General features: G+C 56.2%; 2 protein-coding genes across 4 annotated transcripts; both read right to left on the bottom strand.

Annotated features, from left to right (window-relative positions):
* Positions 1-94: 94 nt before the first annotated feature.
* On the bottom strand, positions 95-3637 carry TPI1 (triosephosphate isomerase 1). Its single transcript, XM_002922260.4, has 7 exons — positions 3397-3637; positions 2115-2238; positions 1918-2002; positions 1711-1843; positions 1321-1406; positions 790-877; positions 95-699 (listed from the first exon to the last, which is right to left on the bottom strand). The coding sequence occupies exons 1-7, from the start codon at positions 3620-3622 to the stop codon at positions 581-583; spliced, it is 861 nt and encodes a 286-aa protein (XP_002922306.3). The 5' UTR covers positions 3623-3637; the 3' UTR covers positions 95-580.
* Positions 3638-4516: 879 nt separating this feature from the next.
* On the bottom strand, positions 4517-18124 carry USP5 (ubiquitin specific peptidase 5). Of its 3 annotated transcripts, none has more exons than XM_002922229.4 (20): positions 17679-18124; positions 14574-14699; positions 14244-14310; positions 13915-14048; positions 13612-13757; positions 13189-13373; positions 12651-12745; positions 11413-11606; positions 10645-10716; positions 10275-10362; positions 10021-10146; positions 9370-9523; positions 8903-9077; positions 8189-8277; positions 7375-7566; positions 6716-6859; positions 6495-6640; positions 6125-6278; positions 5771-5855; positions 4517-5171 (listed from the first exon to the last, which is right to left on the bottom strand). In XM_002922229.4, the coding sequence occupies exons 1-20, from the start codon at positions 17886-17888 to the stop codon at positions 5078-5080; spliced, it is 2676 nt and encodes an 891-aa protein (XP_002922275.2). In that variant the 5' UTR covers positions 17889-18124; the 3' UTR covers positions 4517-5077. The 3 variants fall into 3 exon arrangements, with proteins under 3 accessions (XP_002922275.2, XP_002922276.2, XP_034502535.1); XM_002922230.4 differs by having other exon boundaries at positions 7444-7566; positions 17679-18121; XM_034646644.1 differs by lacking the exon at positions 17679-18124 and adding an exon at positions 14929-15033.
* Positions 18125-18540: the final 416 nt, after the last annotated feature.

Raw genomic sequence — 18540 nt, 5'->3', positions numbered from 1 at the left:
TTTGTGGTATTTTTCTGTACAAGTGTCTTGGGCTGCCTCAAAAATGAAAAAGAGAGGATATGGGCAAGCAGTGAAGAAGGACACACCACAAGGCTCAGTGCCAGGTGTTTATTTCCCCCCATACGTGGGACTGCTCACATACACAACACACACAGGCGTTGGCACCATGGGAGAGAGCAGCACCTCTGGCCTCTGACGGGAGGACAGGGCTTTCTCTCAGCCCCTGGCCTCAGGGAGTGAGATGGGAGAGGAGGATGGCTTCCCTCTCCTGCCCTCAGTGGGGACTGAGGGGGCCCACGAGCAAATTCCACCCCTTCCGCCTCTCAGCCAAGGAGAAGCCACCTTGGTGACGTGTTTCTTTCCAACCATTTCGGTTATGTGGAGAAGGGATTGGCCTGGTCCCAGCCATTACAGGGTAAGGTGTAAACGGTAAGGAAGAAGTATAGTCTGGCCATGAAGGGGGCAGGTGACACCATCAGAAGCATGTGCAGGGTGGGGGCTGGGGGGAGGAGCACAGTTACGGAGCTTCTGAGCTACCTAGTCCCTGGCTTAGCAGGAAGAACAGGGGAGATGGGCAGGCTTATTGTTTGGCATTGATGATATCCACGAACTCAGGCTTGAGGGAAGCCCCGCCCACGAGGAAGCCATCCACATCAGGCTGGCTTGCCAGCTCCTTGCAGGTTGCTCCAGTCACAGAACCTGGCAAGGGCAAAGAGAGAGGGAGTGGTGAGGGATGGGACAGGAAGGCCGAGTCCACCCACATCTCAGGCAGGAGCCAAACCCACTTACCTCCATAAATGATACGGGTGCTCTGAGCCACCGCGTCAGAGACGTTGGACTTAAGCCATCCCCGGAGCTTTTCGTGTACTTCCTGGGCCTAGAACAAGAAGCCAGATGAAGTAAGCCCTTTCCTGTCTTTCACTGAAAGGCTAAAAGACCCTGGGCCCCAGTGAAGAGAGGCAGTGTGGTTTTGGGGGAAGAACCCTGAGATCTGAGTCAGAATACCACAGCTTCGGTCCCCCCAGACCCTGAAATGGATGTCCTCGGATAAGTCACTCTCCTTCTCTGGCTTGGGGGCTCCTGTCTTTATTATTATTATTATTTTCATTTCATTTTTTATTTTAAAGTAACCTCTACACCCAACATAGGGCTCAAACTCCCAACCCCAAGATCAAAAGTCTCATGCTTTACCTACTGAGCCAGGCAGGTGCCCTGGGGGGCACCTGTCTTTAAGATGAGGGGTTGGCTCAGATGATCTCTGTTGCAGTCCAGACCTACCCAGGCAGGTAGGGGAGGGGCAGAGCTCCTGGGCTCGGTTACCTGTTGGGGTGTCGCAGTCTTGCCAGTCCCAATGGCCCATACAGGCTCATAGGCCAGAACAACCTTGCTCCAGTCCTTCACGTTATCTGTGGGACAGAGATCACAGATGGGAAGGGTGAACAGGAAGGAGCTGGCCAGCCCGTTGCCCAGGGAATGAAGCACAATGGTGACCTAATGCCCCCTGGTGGCTGTTGGAGGAACTCCAAGTGGCACCTACACCATCTGGGCAGGAATAGAAGTGATAGGGAGGATGCAAGGGTTCTCACTCTCCCCCTTCCTTTCCTGTATCAGCATGGGATGGGGATCAAGTCAGGCTGCAGGGCATCTGACCCTACCCTCTGTGCCTCCGTAGCCCTGGTCAGGCTGAAAGGTCCCCTTTTTCAGAGTTACCTGCGATGACCTTGGTTTGCTCGAAAACAACCTTCTCAGTGATGCCAGCTTCCCTCTCATCTAGTTTCTCTCCAATGCAGGCAATTACTCCAAGTCCCTCTGCCAGGGCATGGGCCACCTTCTGTCCAATCAGCTGTTGAGTAACAGATTTAGTGAGACACCCCTCTTGGAATAAGGCATCTCTTACCTCCTCTCTGGGTTACTAACCTCATCTGACTCCCCAAAGACATGCCTTCTTTCCGAGTGCCCCAGGACTACCCATGTGGCTCCACAGTCTTTGATCATGCCAGGGCTAAAGGGAAAGAAAAAGCCATGCTTTGGCACAGAGCCCACACTGTGGCTTTCCCCTCAATGAGGGAAGCGAGGGCAGGGTCCCCACATGCCCCTCTACTGCCGCACCTCACCTGATCTCCCCAGTAAATGCCCCATTCGTCACTTTGTAGCAGTTCTGCGCAGCCACAGCAATCTTGGCATCTAGCTTCTGCCGGGCGAAGTCGATGTAGGCGGTGGGGGGTGCACAAACCACTTCTGGAGAGGAGAGATGATGGCACAAGGGGATGAGGCACAAGGAAGCTATTCTCCAGACTCCATCCAGTGTTCTGGAGTCCCCTCGCCTTCACCTGATTTCTCAGGTCTGCCTTCCACCCCTTTTCATTCCAGCAAGATCATCTCTATCCACTTCCAGCCCAGGCTGGGCCTGTACCCAACTCCTTGAGCCTTCCAGGTGCCCCTGGGAGGCCATGGCCCTCTCCTTGCCCTCTGCTCTTTAACAGCTGTGGTTCTGATTTCCCCAGGCTATTCTGGTCCTGGGCACCTCCTAGACAGAGCATTCTCTTGGAGCCAACCACGCCTCCCTTCTAAAATAGCCCATCCCTACCACCCCCAGGCAAGGATTTTTAGCAAAAGCAGAAAAAGGCCAACTCCTGGGGTTTGCATTTTTGTCTTTGGGGAATAAACCAGGGCCTCTTTTGATCGGGCCAGTGTTTCTGTGATTGAGGTGAGTGGGAGGGTAAGGGCCAAGGACAGCACTCTTTTCCCGTGGGTGGCAGAGGGCTGAGCTGAGGCCTTGAGCTTTCCCGTTTGCAGCCTGCAGAAGGCTGTAGGACCGCTCCTCGTTCCCCAAGAGCGCATCTTGTTTGGCACTTGCTCAGCCCTTTCGTGGGAAGGCAGGCGCCATCCGGGCCGGCGAGGGTGAAGGATAGAGCGGGGAGCTCAGGAGGCCACCGCCGCCAGTCCCGCCCAGCGAGGCGCGGGGAGGAGTCGCGGGCTACGTGCGGCGGCGCACGGAGCAGACCGCCGAGGGGGCAGGTAGCTGGATCCCCTCACGCAGGCCCAGCCCCGACACTCCGCGGCTGTCGCCAGCCTCCCGGGATGGTCCGCAGGCGCTCCGCTCCTATCCCCGGCTCCTGTCGGATGCGCCCCAAGTCTTCCCGGACTGTGACCCAAATCTTCTCCCGCCGCACGGTCGGAGGGCACCATTACATGTGGCCCCGCCTTTCCCCCCTCGACACACCCCTGGTATTGCGGCTGCGGGGCCAAAGTCCCGACCCCCAACAGCCCTCGTGCCCAGCCCGGCATCCAGGTCCACGCGGACACCCGGCCAAGAGGGCTCGGGAGAGGGCGCTGCCACGCCCGACCTCCCCCCACCCCGGCGCCCGCCGCGGCCCCGGCCCGGCGAGGGCTTACCGGTGTCGGCCGGCACCTTGGCCGCGTTCAGAGTGGTGATGAGCTCCCCCAGGTTCTTCTTCCGCCCATTCATCTTCCAGTTGCCCCCGACGAAGAACTTCCTGGAGGGCGCCATGGCGCTAGCAGTAACACACTGAAGGTCAGGAGCACCGCGCAGCCGCTGCCACTGCCCGCTTATGTAGAGCGCCGTGAGGCAGAACTCCGCCTCCTTCCCGGCCCCCGCCATGGTCAGCCCGCCTCCTCCCCGCCCCCCGCCGGGAAGCCCCGCCCGCCCGCCGCCGTTGCAATGCTCTGACGTGACCCCCCCCCCCATTGTAGCAACGTTCCAGGGCGTCCCGGGGCCCAGGCGCTTCAGCCCCATTGCCTGGCTTTTGGGAGGAGGCGAGAACCCGTACTCAGGGGAGCCCCACTGCACGACTACAGCCCCCCGGAGGGCCAGACGTGCTTCCAAGGGGAGCTTGGACTCCGACTGCTGGGCCTGAGATCGCGCTGCTGCCCGGGACGGAGGGAACTCTGTGGGGCATCGCTCCAGCTCTGAGAAAAGGACCTCCCTTCCCCCGTCGGAGTGGCTGCATCCCTGATTGCTGAGCAGGCACCTTTGACCTGCCCAGGGGGAAGGCAGACCCATAGTTACTGGGCCAGGAGCAGGGTGCAGAGGGGGAAGGACGGCCCGCACTGGCTCGAAACTGTGCAGCTAAGAGACAGGCAGTTCGGATCCCACCACGCCCACCCCCTACTCCCGGTGTCCCACTCTCTGCTCCAGCTGGCCCACCTGACAGGAGACTGCAGGGCCTAGGGGACCAGAGACATTTGGAAAATACCCACTTGGGACCCCTCGGGTGTGACTGCTGGAGGGAAGGCAGCGCTCTTCACCCCCTTCTTTGCTCTGTGCCACCCCACTCCACTGCCCCTGGTCTGACAGCCCCCATCTCTCAGCTTTCTTGTACTGCCCTGGCGCTCACCCCACCCCATCTCACAGCCCATTTCCCGAGAGCTCTAGAACTAGTGAAAATCGAGAACTGCCCAGGGTGGGGGCGGGGGGGGGGTAAGGGGCAGAAGCAGCTCTCCTGCTAGCCCCAGGCAAGATCAGTCTTCCTGAAGGTACCAAACAGGACACGACTTAGCCATTGTACTTTTATTCACATCGTGTATTTTGGCATTTTCCAGAGAAGGGCAGGGAAGAGACAGGGTAGGGGAAAGACAGGCTGGAGGGTGAGGGGGATCCCCATTTCCCTCACAGCCCTCCTTGCCTGACCACACAGGGAGCAAACACAAAGAGGGAGGGGAGGCACGGACGCCCCCTCCTGTGGAAGAGGCTGCACAAAGCTACACCCACGCACACACACAAACAAGCCCCCCTCCACACCAGGGGCCGGCAGGATTACACAGAGAAGCAGAGCACTGTGGGTTCACGGGGCGGGTAAAGCGACAAAGTCTCCTCACAGACAGGTGGCCGGCCCCTCCCATCCCCTTCCTGCTCTATCCCCAAAGTCTCTCGAGTGTCCCCCGCTTTGCTTGGCCATTCTCCTATGGCCTCTAGCTTCTTCCCTGCTGCTGAGGACAAAAACAAGAAGGGTACAGAGCAGGGGGGGGTGGTGGCTGAAGTCCGTCCCTCAGCCCCTATCCCTCATGCCAGATGGTCTGTCCCCTGTCCTCAGCGGTAAGGGGTCAGGGCAGGCTCTTAGCTGGCCACTCGCTGGTAGAAGTAGATGTAGCCCAGGTCCTTAGGTGGCTTCTCAGAGGCACACACCTTCTGGTCATTGTAGATCACCCATCTGGGGAAGTGGGCGGGGGGGGGGTGGAGAAGGAGAAACAGACTGGGCATCCACTTTGCATCAACTGAGTCTCTGACGCAGCCCCTGGACTTGCTCCTGGTGATTCTGGGGCAAAGGTTCCCAGCATTGGCAGCCTGGGCCCCCACACCTACAGGCTAGCTGCCACCTGCCTGAAGGGAACATCTTCAAGTCCTCCAGGACCTCTACGGCCACCCCCACCCATTCCTGTCAGGTACAGGCCCGCAACCTTTTTCTGGAAAGGGCCAGACGGTAAGTAGTTTAGTTTTGCAAGCCATCCAGTCCCTGACACAATTACTCAACTTTCCTGTTGCGGCGTGAAAACAGCCACAGACGATACATACGTGAATAAGTGTGGTTATGCTCATTAGAACTTTATTTAGAAAAGCAGGTGGCCTTGGGCTGTCTGTCATCTGCCGACCCCTGCTATCAGGCAGTCTATCAATTTCTGTTGTCTCTGTACCCCCCCCCACCCAGCAGGCCTTTACCTTCTCCCGCAAATATTCTAAGGACTTCCAGGATGCCCCCACTCATCCCCACCAGCACTCCCCAGTTCAGAATGTACTCTGCCAGCCCCTCACCTGCCTTCCTTCTTGATGTGGCAGACATAGTGACCACACATGGTGGAGGTGCCCATGTGACTGATGAAGGCAAAGAGCTGATACTCTAGGAGACAACGAGAGGGAGCCCTGAGCGCCAGTCCAGAGATGCATCTAACAGCCCAAACTCAGGACGCCAATCTCAGGGACTGGGGGGCAGCGACTGGGTCGCACGCCTGTCTCAGCCTCCTAGAATCCCACCTTCAGAAGCCGCATCAGCGGAAAGAAGCTTCTGACCCCTGTGCCCCTGAGGGAAGCAGAGGTGCCTTGGAATGGGCAGCTGGCAGCAGACTGGCTAGATTCTACTGGCCCACCGTGCTCCCCAGGGACACTCACTTCCAGGGCCATCCCGGACTTTCGGTCCTACTGGCACAGACTCGGAGATGGAGTCGGCAGCCGAGCGGCCCTCGGAGATGTCCATGGCGGCCTCTGCATCCAGGTCATCGATGTGACTGAAGATCCAGTCCACGGCCCTTTCTAAACTATTGTTCTAGGAGAGGAGGGAAGCGTTACTCTTTCTAACAAGTTCAGGGCAAGAAAACCATGAGTGAAGGCCTCAGCTCCTTCAGCACAAAAGGGTGGAGCCTCAGCCTCGGTCGTCCCACACCAGTGGTCCTCGGTCTGACTCACAGAGGATGGAACCTCACTCACCCCCACCCCGTTCTCCCCCACCGGCCCCCGGTCCTGAGCCAGGGGCAGCTCATACCGTGGCCCGAAGAGCTTTCAGGGCCTGGTCCCGGGAGAAGCCCATGGAAACGATGGTGCTCACGCAGTCCTCCGGTGGGGGGTCAGCCGCTGCACTCGTGGAGCCGGGCCCGCTGGAGCCAGGCAGGATGAGGGGGTTTGCAAAATCTGCAGAGGCGAAGGGGTTAAAGTGTGTGTGGGAGGACGACGGCCCTGCTGCACCCTGCCGCCCACCCGGCCTACCTGGATCGTCCATGTGTGACATGACCCAGTTCATGGCGGCCTCGGCCCCACTGTTGCCCGTGTAGTAGACAGCTTTGCGGCAGGCATCCATAGGGAAGCCCATCTCCACCAGCTGGATGATGACTGATTCATCCAGCATGGGTGCTGTGGGGGGAGAAGGGAGGGCACAGTGACCCGACTCCTTGGGCCACTATCTGCTCCTCCTGCCTCCCACGGTCCAGCGCCCCAGGCCTCTCCCAATGCCCCGTTCCATGCAGTGTCCTTCCATGGCCAGGCACCTTCCTCCAGAACTAAAATGGCAGCGTGCCGTAACGTGGGTCCCGCAGGACTAAAGACACAGAACTGAAGCTAAAGGTCTCCTGTGGATCCCCTCCTCGCCCACTCTCACAGAATGGGTCCCGTTTCTAGAGTATGCTGTCTCTCCCCACCCCCAAGCGATGAGGTGACAAGGGCAGGGAGGCAACCGGCCAGCGCTACTGCCAGCCACACACAGAATGTGGCTAGGAGTGCTCTAGTCGGGCCTCATGTCCATCAAAAGAGGGCAGGGGAAATTTGAAAGGGAGGACAGGAGAAACACAAAGGACAGGGTCAAGGGGAGGCAGGCAGAAAAGACCCCCATCAGCAAAGGAGAGAGGCAGGCAGGAAGAAGAGTCACTAACATGTCGGAGAGGAGAAGTGAGGGGAGCAGAAGGAGTCTTCGTCTTCGTTGCCATAGAAACCAAGGCTACCTTTGGGCTCATCCGGAGTGACCAGGGGTGGGGCAATGTCAGGCAGCTCCTCCTCTCCAGGCTGCAGCCCTGTACCCCTCAGCTGGGAGATGTCTAGCTCCTCCGGCATTTCAATGGACACATCTGTAATCGGAACGGCGGGGAACGGGTCACCTCAGCAGCTCCCTGGGGCCCTCCCTGAGAAAGCACTGGGGGATCCTCAAAGCCCTGCCCCCACGTCTTGGCACTGCTCTGGAGTAGGGAGCTGCTCAGAGCGGTACCGACTGCAGGGGTCCCAGTGTAATGTAATGGTGGGTCTGGGAATCAGGAGGCCTGGATTCTAGTCCCAGATCTACCTCAGATGCGCTAGGGACAAGGACAGAGGCCTCCAACTTGTACAGAAGAATGATCTCATACCTCTGTGGGTCTCGACTAATCTAGGACACGAAGTGAAATCTGGAGTTCTCAAAGTTGTCAGGGGCTCTAAGACTCACGAGAACCGTTTCAAGATGATCTAAATGAGAACCTCTCGCCAAGTATAAAAGTGAAACTATGAAAAACGCTTTTGGTTGTAAATTATCACTGTAAAATCAAGTGTTTTAATATTTTTAGTCCGTGCTTTTCAAACGGCTCATTTTGAAACATTCAGGGTGATGTTTTCCTCCTTCAGAGGAAAGCCAAAGAAACGCTAGTTTACACATGGTAAGGCCCCTTCTTTTTCTAGCATTTTCTGCTTAGCCTCCCTCACTCGTCGCAGCCACCATACCCAGTTTCTTAGGCACCCAGTCTAAGCCGAAGGTGAACTTCTTGATCTGGATGACCAGGTAGTCAGGGAAAGAGGCAAATCGTGTGGTCCTAGGGAAGAGAGAATGTCCTGGTACCCAGAGAATTCCAAAGTTCTCCTCTCCTGAAACCCCCACCCTGGGGTTCAGCCTCTCGTGGGTAGAAGACCTGATAGCCCAGAAGATACTCCATATTCTTATCTTGCCCTGGGAAGGCATCAGAGCATCTGCAGACAAGGAGCGGCAGAAGCCAGGGGCCTGTCAAAGGGGGGGTGGGGGGAAAGGGCTGAAATCCCTTGAGACCAAAGCACTCTTTCATATCTCAAGCTTATGCCAACGACAGAACGAGGCCCAAACTCAGGCCATTTGCTAGAAATCCAAATTCTGTCCAAAACGGATACCATGTGCCTTTGTTCTGCCAAAATTGAGGGCACGAGTGGACAGACACTGCACTAAAACGTGACCCTGTCCCACAAGAGAAGATGGGGTGATAGGGGCAGGACAAGGGAATGTGGCAATCATCCACGTCGACTCCTGCTGGGGCCTCTCGCTTCCCTCGGGGCCAGATGACCAGCCCCAACTGACACAGCCCTGAGAATCCAACCACGAAGGGACAGAAGACTGAGAACGAGGCAGAGTATCTTTGGGGTCACCCTGATAGTGGCCCGAAAGCTTCACCACAGACCAACAGGACTTACTTGACAGCTACTGATTTGGCCTGTAGGGCAGTGCTCCAGAAGTCGTCCACCTGCTCCGGGGCCCCGTAGGCCTCCAGGCAGGAGCTGAAGGGCACCTGGGCCCGAACCAGTTCTGGCAGCGGCAGCTTCTCCTCCTCGGCTTGCCGCTTCTTCTCCTCATACTCCAGAAGCTCCTCTGGGGACAGAATCGGTGCGTGAGTCCTTCAGAGGCTACTGCCTCTTGCCCTCCTTAGCCTTGCCAGACTGCTGCTCCCCCCTCTCCAAACCCACATGACACACATCCACGAACGGTCTCGCCTCTCGTCCTCAGCACAGCGCTGACAAGCAAAGGTGAGCCTACCTCCCTGCTCCAGACCTCTGGCTGGGGGAGCAGGGCATGCCGTGGGCTCTTCTCCCACAAGGTGGCCAAATGCTTCTCCCGGGCCTCACAGTCCCACTGCCCCCAGGCTCCGCAGAGAGCAACCTGCCTTTGTTAAGGGCCGCATCCATGGGCACAGGCAGCTGCATGATGTAGTCCACTCGCTGGGTGTACTTCACCTTCTCCGTGGCCAGGCACTTGATCTTTTCCTCCACCAAGAAGCGGAACACCTCGTTAGGATTTTCAGAGCTCCGACAATTCCTCTGTGGGAAAGAGGTGGGGTGGGGAGGTCCACGCAGCCAGGGAAGGGGATGGGCACCTGAAAGGGTCACTAAGGGATCAGGAAGAGAGAGGAAAGGAAGGAAGTCTACCCCCAGGAGGCTCAGAGATGCAAGAATAACTCCTTCCCTACTCAACTTCCCCTCCCCAGCCCCGGCGCCATCGCGGCACTGGGAGACCGTGGTGGAACGTGTGTGTATTTTTCTCTACAGGCAATAAGTATCTTCATCTCATTTTCTCTGGCTGTATCCTTCATTCGGCTGCAAGCCCATCAAATATTAAGGATCACTGCTCAGCGTTACCATTCTCCTCAGGGGCACCCACTACTCACAGGGAAGGCCCAGTGCACACAGACTCCTGGGTCCCAGGGGCGGGCTGGCTGGAGTTGACTGGAAAGAATGGGCAGGAGGGAGAAGGGCGAGAATCGCAGGCAGATGGAGGCGGTGTGGACTGCCCTCCTTGCTGTCTTCCCAGCCCTTACCTCCACCATGTTGATGAGGTGAAGAAAGAACTCTTGGGCGTCCTGCTGTCGGTTGGTGGAGAACTCAGGGTGACCCTTGCCAATGAGGGCCTTGAACATCCGAGGGGCAATGCCATCTTGAACTTCCTAGGCAGAGCCAGGGCAGCGATTCAGCTGGGGCTCAAGAGGCCACCAAGGGGCTTTGTTTAGACATCTCCCAGACCTCAGTCTCCCCTTAATTCCAGAGCCTGAAAGGGATAGAGTCCCAGCCTCACCTTTTGTTCTGGCACCTGCTCCCCATCGCCTGATTCCGGTGCTGGCTTGGAATATTCTCCCGAGAGCAGGCCATGGCCCAGTTTGGCCCTGCGTTCACATCCAAGAGAACCATTTAGCTTCAGTCCACTAATGATCGTCCGACCTCTCTCTGTGCCTTTCCTCCCCAACTCAACCCTTGCTTACAGCCCATAGGCAACCCTCTGCAAGGGGAAAAACCGTGGAGTCCCAGGAGACCCACTCAAGGCAGACAGCACAGCGAGAGGCAAAGAGCCTGCGCTGCTGCCCACTCCAGGCGCTCACGGAGGAGAAAGCAGGCACGTGGGCTGCGAGGCTCTCAAGAGCCTTTGTACACGGGACCTGGCTACATACACCTGGGTGCTGAAGTCCTGGGTAGGGTCCGTCGGAGCATTCTGGAAGATCTTCTCCAGCTTATCCACATACCTAAGAGCCAAGGGAAGCATAATCGGAGGTGCTCTGGCAGGGGCTCCAAGGGAAAGGGGAGGCAGTATTATCCACTTGCTCGGGGCACAGGCTCCCTCCAGAGCGAGGAGTTAGGTGGTTGAACCACAGAGTCCCATTTCTCTCCGGCAACCTGCCCTTCCTCCCCTTCCCAACTATGCCAGCATGCAGTGTATTCCGCTGTCTTCTTTCCCAGCCTCCTTCCCAGGAGCGAGCCGGGGGAAGGGAGAAGGCAGCCTGGGAGAAGGGGAAGGACAGTTCCCATTCTTCAGGATGGAAAGGGTCAACACGTTGTTCAAGTTTCCACATATGCTTCGAGTCCTTCTCTGAAGGCAGACGCTCTTCCACTCAGAACGTGCCTTTTCTCTCTCCCAGTGTCCCAGGCACTCCCCAATCCCCAAGGGCTACATGGCCACGGTAGGCCCTCATCTGCTGTCACTGGCCTCAAGTAAAGAGCACCTCCCCCCGCCCGAGTCAGTCAGGAGGCCAGGGAGCGCCCTGGGATTTGGTGTTCTGCCCTCAGTGGGCCCGTGGGGCTGGGGAACAGTGCTGCTCTAACTGATGGGAGCGTGCCAGCCACAGCACCACAGGAATGAAGACTAAGCCAGAACACAGAGGTCCTGACAGCTGCGGGGTCAGGGGTCCAGGGCCCAGGCACGGGGAGGGGGCACCACTCACTTCCTCTGGAAGTCGGGGATGCTGAAGAGCACCTGGACCACTGAGTTGAGGTAGCAGCTGTTACCCAGGTTCCGGATGCCCGTGTAGCCAGGCCCAAACAGGGGCTTCAGTGGCACACTCGACTCCTGGATCAGCTCCCATTCGCCAATCCGCTGGTTCATATCGATCTCCAGCTCCGTCATCGTCTTGTCCGTCTGCAAGGGAAGGGGCACTTCAGACAGGGTGAGAGACTCAGTCCTGGATTTTTCACACCGATCCCTCACAGGGTCCTGGACGATCCCCGGCTGGAGCTTCGAATATGTTCAATTACAGACTCTACGAACAGGAGACACACTGGCTATTCCCAGTCCCAGTCCCAGTTCCAGAAGGCCACGAGTGATTGTCCCTGAGGCCTGTTAGTCATCAGGCCTCCGCTCTGGTGACAGGAAAAAATGAATGTGATTCTCTCCACTTGAAGTGCTTTTTCCATTCTGAAGTTACCCCTTCTCACCTCTCAGCTCTCCACTCAAGCATCACTTCCTTGATCCCCTCGACCGGCCAGGTCCTCCCGCTATTACACCACTCCTGCACCACCTCTCTGTCTCTCTCTTTTTTTTTTATTGAGTAGACTCCACACTGGGCATGAAGCCCGACACAGGGCTTGAACTCATGACCCTGAGATCAAGACCTGAGTTGAGATTAAGAGTTGGATGCTTGGGGCGCCTGGGTGGCTCAGTCATTAAGCGTCTGCCTTCAGCTCAGGCCGTGATCCCAGAGTCCTGGGATTGAGCCCCGCATCAGGCTCTTCTGCTGGGAGCCTGCTTCTTCCTCTCCCACTCCACCTGCCTGTCTCTCTCGCTGGCTGTCTCTCTCTGCCAAATAAATAAATAAAATCTTAAAAAAAAAAAAAAGAGTTGGATGCTTAACCGACTGAGCCACCCAGGCGCCCCCCTACATCTCTCTCACAGCACCCTTCGGTTTGTGGTTTTTCACTCATTTGCCTGAGCAGATGATGAATGTCTGCCTTTCCATCTAGGATGTTAAGGCTCTGTCTTAGTCGCACAGGGACAAGCACATAGTGGGTACTCAGTAGTATTCAATGAATGAATAAATGATTCTAGAAAGTTTTTCAAAGGAAGCACAAACGTCTTGGGGACTGGGATAACTGGCAGCTGTCGTCGACATGCTGCTTCAGCCTCAGGCCAGGAAGGGCCTGGCGGGCAGGGATGAGGAGAATCCGAAGCCGAAGGGGATCTCACCTTCTGCATCTTTAGCATGTCGATGCCAAAGTGGGACAGGTGCTCAGCCAGGTTGGGGTCCAGGACCATGTCATCCTCATCATAGGAGTACACGTCTAGGGCAGGAGGCAGGAGCAGTGTCAGAAGGGGTGGCTCCGGACTGGCCTGGCCACCAATCCCATTCCCTGCCCCAAGGGGAGGAGCTGGTGGGACAGAGGATGAGCTGCCCCGAGTAGCAGTGAGGTCAGGGACCCTTCGGAGACTGGCTGGCAGGGAAGACGGGGTGAAAGAGGGCGAGGGCTGGAGTTACTTGCGACTCTACTGCGCAGGGTAAGGTGCTAGGGTCAGATGGGTTTGGAAGGATACTCGCTAAACAGATAATGCTGGTAACCTCTAAGAAAGGGACTGGGATTTGGGGGGTTAACTGAAGATCTACTCTCATCTGCGATATTTTCATTGTTTATCAAGAGAATGTATTGACGTGTTATCCGGGTCCTATACGACGAGTAACAGTTAAGACACACTTCAGCATGGAGGGAGCGAGGAGGGGAGGGAATACCAGCTCCATCGGGTGTGATGGTGCCCAGCTTGACAGCTAATGGGTAGCCCATCTCCCTGTAGTGCTCCACGGCATGGTTGTTGCCCCCACTGCCATCAAAGTAGCGTCGGCCACAGAGAATGGAGCCATCTGTCAGGTTGAGCCACAGGTTCTCTCTCATGTCACACTTGGAACATTTCCAGCCACTAACCCAGGGAGAAGAAAGTCAGCTGAAATCGGGGTTAGGGGTATATGGGATTGGCCCCCTGCCAGTCCAAGAGCTCTCTCTTTTCCTCTCCTCCGGTCGTCCCTTGCTGAGTTCATTTCCCCCAGCCCCCTCCTTCGCCTACTCCCGACCCTCTCTCCCACCTGATTCCCCAGGAGGGTGGCTTCTCTGCCCCTGCTCTGGGGGTTGTGCCCCAAGGTGGAGGGGCCAAGCCTCACCAAGGCGGGATTCGAGCAGGGTTGTCCAGCTGCTTGAGGTTGAAGGCATGCTTAGACACCTGCCGTACTTCCCCATCCCAGGCCTGCACCTCCTGCTTGCGGGAGGCCGAGTCAGCAGACAGGAGGGCCTCCACCGCACTGGTCACCTGGGGGAAGCAGAGGGTCAGAGATGGTACCCAGCCCTTCGCCCTCCCCTGCCCCTCTAGCCCCTCCATCTCGAGCTTTCTTGGGGCTTGCCCAAGACATCACTGCTTGAGGCCCGCTTGCCCTTGAGTCCCTGGTAAGGTGGGAAGGTATTCATACCCGATCTCTGACAATGTCAGGCAGTCCCCCCAACCCATCCCGGGCAATTTCCAGGTAATCCGGCAAAATAACAATCTTCACATCCTCATCATATTCAAACTTCTCCTCGCTGAGGTCAAACCCGCCTTCCATGCCTGGTGAAACAGGGAAGAGGAGGGAGGGTAGGACAACAACCACAGGTACATGTCCTTCCTCTGATGCAGCATCCCGTTGTGCCCCCCTCCAGAGCTCTAGGGCCATTCATCAGGCCCATTCTTTTGGGGCTTTCCTAGAACCCCTGAGAGCAGGGAAGACCAGCTCAGGCAGAACAGGACTGTAATGGAGCTCACCAATAGCCAACCGGGTGGGCTTCTTACGGGGGGGGTCTCCAGTGCTTGTAGTGGTGTCCTCCTCCTTCTGCAATGAGGCAGGAAGGGCCAGGATCAGCAATGGGTACCAGGGAAAGGACAAATGGGGAGGACGGACAGGACAGAGTGGGTTAATCTTAGAAGGGGATGGAGCTAAAAAAACATGTGTGCTGAGTTCTAATGCTACCAACAGAAATAGGTGAGAGTGGGAAACAGAGGCCAATAGGTCAGAATGGAAGAGACAGATTCAAAATGGAGGCCCAGGGGCATGTGCCTGAACGTCCCCAGGCCTTGCCCCAGGCCTGTCCCTACCGGGCGCCGGGTCCTCCGGAGGTGCAGGTAGACTCGCTGGCCCGTCTTGTTGAAATGTTTCTCCACATACTGTTTCCCAAAGCCCAGGAATGTGTTCATGCAGATGTAGAGGCCACCCTCAGACTCCTGCAGTACGAGAGAAAGGGGAGAAAACACAGGGAGGATGAAGCCTGGCCAGGTGGGGAATCCAAGACCCAGGGCCAGACACTGCTGCCTTCCAAAGACAGGCTCTGTTCGCCAACACCATGTGGCCCTTGGTGAGTCATTTAGCCTTTTAGGACCTGGTACGTGGTGAAGATTCTCCCCATTCTCCTATGACTGATAACAACCAAGGACGCCAGGGGCTGAGCAATACCTGCCAGTCACCATTCTTCTTCCTTGTTCCTTCTTTGGGCTCTGGAGCTTTCCAATCAATTGTAGAGAACTCCCTTTACTACTTCTTCTTTTTTTTTTTTAATTTTATTTATTTACTTGAGAGAGAGCAAGCAAGCGCAAGCACACAAGCAGGGGACGTGGGAAAGGGAGAGGCAGGCTCCCGCTAAGCAGGAAGCCCGACACAGGACTCGATCCCAGGACCCCGGGATCATGACCTGAGCCAAAGGCAGACACCTAACCAACTGAGCCACCCCGGCGCCCCCCTTTACCTCTTTCCTTGAGGTAAACGGGAATCAAATACCATGGACTTCCAGTGCCAGGGATTATATTTAGAGGGAAAAGGGGTCCCTTCCCGGGAGAGGAAAGGCTTGAATTTCAGACACGGAACCTAAACCAGAGACACAATGACAAACACTGCCTCATCTCCAGGACTCAGGAAACTTTCCAGACTGGAGGAGCAGAGATTCTAGCACTTGAACAATACACCCAACTCCTAAGCTTGCCAGAAAGCCCAGACTTTTCCTTTACCACACCCTACTAGGTCATCAAACCTTGGTCCACACTGAGTCTTCTCCCTCCTTTCCTGCTAAAGCCTGGCTCCACGGTAAGGATGCTTGTCCGGGGCTCACTGCTATACCTGGGCCTACTCTGGCAAGGACATGAAGACCAGCATTCTCCAGCCACTACCCTGCTGCTTCCCTTCTGACCAATAACTACATCCCCACTGAAGTCCATCAACTGCCAACCTCAAAGCCATTTCCTCTATAGAATAATCTTGCAACACCTGCTGAGACAGCTAAAACACATAACCCAGGAAGAAAACAGGGGAAGACAAGGGTCCACCCTAAATCACAGCTAAGGAGGGAGGATGAGCTTCTCTAAAACAGAACAAGTCTGCCAGTGCCTTTGTAAATAGTGATGGATAAGGTGGAGGAGGTAATTGGGGAAAACAAGAGTCTTCCCTCAGATCCGAGCAACAACGGGCATCTTCTTCCTTGAATAAATGCCTCAGTGGTCTTGAAAAATACTCTGCTGTGATATGAAAAATAGGGCACGGTCTAAGGCAGTTCTTGGTCCCACAGATTGCTCTGTACCACTCCCTAGAACAGTGTGGATTGCAATGTTGATGACCAAATGGAACATTTTTCATCAGGGAGGTCAAATAAGCTCTCTATCTACCATGAACCCAATTTGAAGATAATCAAACATGCCAGAAGTTGGTTAGGAAAGCAATTAAGCCACACTGGAGATCTCCTGACTTGGGATGAGAGAAGGAAAGTGTAACAAGCTTACAAAAACACCATTTGGATGATTCGAAGCAGTTACTAAGGAGAGAGTGTGAAGAAGGGAGCCACTGACTTCTACCATCTGTTGGTAATTAAGAAAAACCTTTCCCTCCTGAGAAAGCCGGTGCTTCACCAAGCCCTGCACTTGATGAACTGGGTGGCATGTGGGAGCTCCGCGGGAAATGAACTCCTCCGTTGGAAATAAAAAACGCTGGTTTCCCCAAGGCTTGGGAACCCTGGAGCTCTGCTCTGAGCCGTCCTCTTTTAGCTCTGCCAAGCCAGATTCCCAGAGAAGCAGCACATTGTCTGAGGCTCAGATCAAAGCCTAGCAAACCAAGCAAACCACAAATCACAGTGATGATCCTGAACGGGCCTTAGATCATACTGCTATACTCAGCACTGGCGATGCATTAATGAAGCCTTTCCACTCTGACTTGCAGTTTTCCCAGCCATGAGCTGGTCTGGCTGAACACCCTGGGCAGGGCCCAGCGGCCGCTGGTCGGGAGGGGTAGCGAGGGGGGCGGATCCCAACCAGGCTGCTGCCCTCTCAGTTAAGGCTCTGGCCAGGCAAAGGCTAGTCTCCGCTTAAGGGTGACACAGGAAGGCAGAACTGCAAGAAGGGAGGTTCCGGGTGGAGCCTGCAAAACGTGAAGCATGGTGTGGGTGGAGGCTTTGTCTAACTAGTCAGGAGTGGGAGCGGGATGGGAAAGAGATCTTAGTGTCCTCCACGAAAGACACCATCTCTCTGGGAATACTTTTAAAAGGGTTCCCTCTGCTCTCTGTGATGGGCGGGAAAAAGAGAGGGGGCTGCGGTTACAGGTCACCTCAAAGGAGAAACGACATGAGCTTTCCTCCCTTCTTTCCTCTCCTCCCTACCACCAATGACCCACCTCCCCGCCCCCTGTCCACATTAACCATGGGTGGAGTCTCTCTAACTCGGCCCTTCTCTGAACCGGCCTTCTTCACGGTCCCTTCCAGACTACTAGGTGCCTAGGAACTGCACTCCCCACCCTCCAACCCTAACCCCGGCCCCGAACAGTGCGGGGTCGCCCCATCCCTCCCACATGGGACTACAAAACCCGGAGAGCCGTGCGCGGCAGGCAAGGCCAACTCCCAGGCTTTCGCAGGGGTCCACTTGGGGGATGTAGTCCGACAACTGGGATGCGCCTCTACCTTGGAACGGCAATGAGGGGAGAGAGCGACTACGATCCCCACAGTGCTCCACGAGATGGGGAACGGGTGAAGCGGGCGCGGTGGCTTCCGGGGGCGGTAGTCATACGACAACTCCAGCTAATTAAATGCGACGGCAGGGAGGAGCGTGGGAGACTACAAGTCCCATAGTGCATCGCAGGGAGGCGGTAGCCCAAGCCTTGCAGGCCCCGGCAGAATGACCAGGGAGATGGAAGGAAGTCGTGCTCGCTGCGGGCGTGGGGAATGGGCTTACCGGTGTGTCGAAGGAGAAGGCGCACTCGTCTTTGTGGACCCGGTCTCCAGCCTTAGGAACCCGGATCGTCGGTAATACTGACAGCAGCGCCTCCTCACTCAGCTCCGCCATGACACCGGCAGCAGCTCCTCCACACACAGCAGCTCCCACCGTTCCCAGTCTCCCACCCCCTAGGCTCGCCGTCCAATGAGCACTACTCGTTAGGTGCATGCGCTAAAGGGAGGACGCGCGAGAATGGCAGTTGGACGCAGCTTGCCTACTAGTGCTCCGCCCTCTGCCCTACTCTTGACTAACGCCAATGAAAAGCGCTTCTAATGCAGCCGATGGTCGAAAGAACCAATCCCACGCTCCCAAGGGCAGAGCGCATGTAGAGCAGCGAGGTGGGTCCCAGAGTTTTGGAGGCTCGGACTCTGGGACCCCTACAGTCCCTTTGAGTGTCTTCTATCAAAGAGCAGAAACTGACGGTTGTTTAAACCAATCCCAGAAACTTTCCTGGGTCCTGTCCAATCGGAAAATAGAAGGCCAGTTGTATTCTCGGCATTTGAAAAGGGGCTGTCCAATGAGGCGGAGTTTGAGAGGGTTGGTGTCGAGTGATTGATGACTCCTTCAACCAATAAGGATTACTATCTCGCCTCAGAAAAACCTTCCTAACTACATCTCCAGCTGGATCTGTACAAAATCGCGTAAAAATCCATGACTCTATTTTTTTCAAATAAAATCGTATGGTTTTGAAACTGAAGGTCTTCAAAGCGAAGGCTGGCACTCCTCAAAGTCTCACGACGGACAACTCGGAACCCTTGGCGGAACAAAAGTCCCCTCATCTAGGCGGGGTCAGTCCTCGGCGAGCCGAGCCGCTGCTCAT

This window comes from Ailuropoda melanoleuca, chromosome 16 (assembly GCF_002007445.2).
Source record: "Ailuropoda melanoleuca isolate Jingjing chromosome 16, ASM200744v2, whole genome shotgun sequence".
In the NCBI taxonomy this organism is placed as follows: Eukaryota; Metazoa; Chordata; class Mammalia; order Carnivora; family Ursidae; genus Ailuropoda; species Ailuropoda melanoleuca.
This window is presented reverse-complemented; position numbering and strand designations above follow the sequence as displayed.

What these genes read in the sequence shown, in the direction of transcription:
- USP5 (XM_002922229.4), bottom strand. Translation starts at nt 17,888, where the DNA reads ATGCACCTAACGAGTAGTGCTCATTGGACGGCGAGCCTAGGGGGTGGG. An exon ending in TCCGGAGGACCCGGCGCCCG is followed by an intron (nt 14,311 to 14,573) that starts GTAGGGACAGGC and finishes GCCTCATTGCAG; the next exon opens with AAGGAGGAGGACACCACTAC. An exon ending in CATCACACCCGATGGAGCTG is followed by an intron (nt 12,746 to 13,188) that starts GTATTCCCTCCC and finishes CTCCTGCCCTAG; the next exon opens with ACGTGTACTCCTATGATGAG.
- TPI1 (XM_002922260.4), bottom strand. Translation starts at nt 3,622, where the DNA reads ATGGCGGGGGCCGGGAAGGAGGCGGAGTTCTGCCTCACGGCGCTCTAC. An exon ending in AGACTGCGACACCCCAACAG is followed by an intron (nt 878 to 1,320) that starts GTAACCGAGCCC and finishes TTCTTGTTCTAG; the next exon opens with GCCCAGGAAGTACACGAAAA. An exon ending in CACCCGTATCATTTATGGAG is followed by an intron (nt 700 to 789) that starts GTAAGTGGGTTT and finishes TGCCCTTGCCAG; the next exon opens with GTTCTGTGACTGGAGCAACC.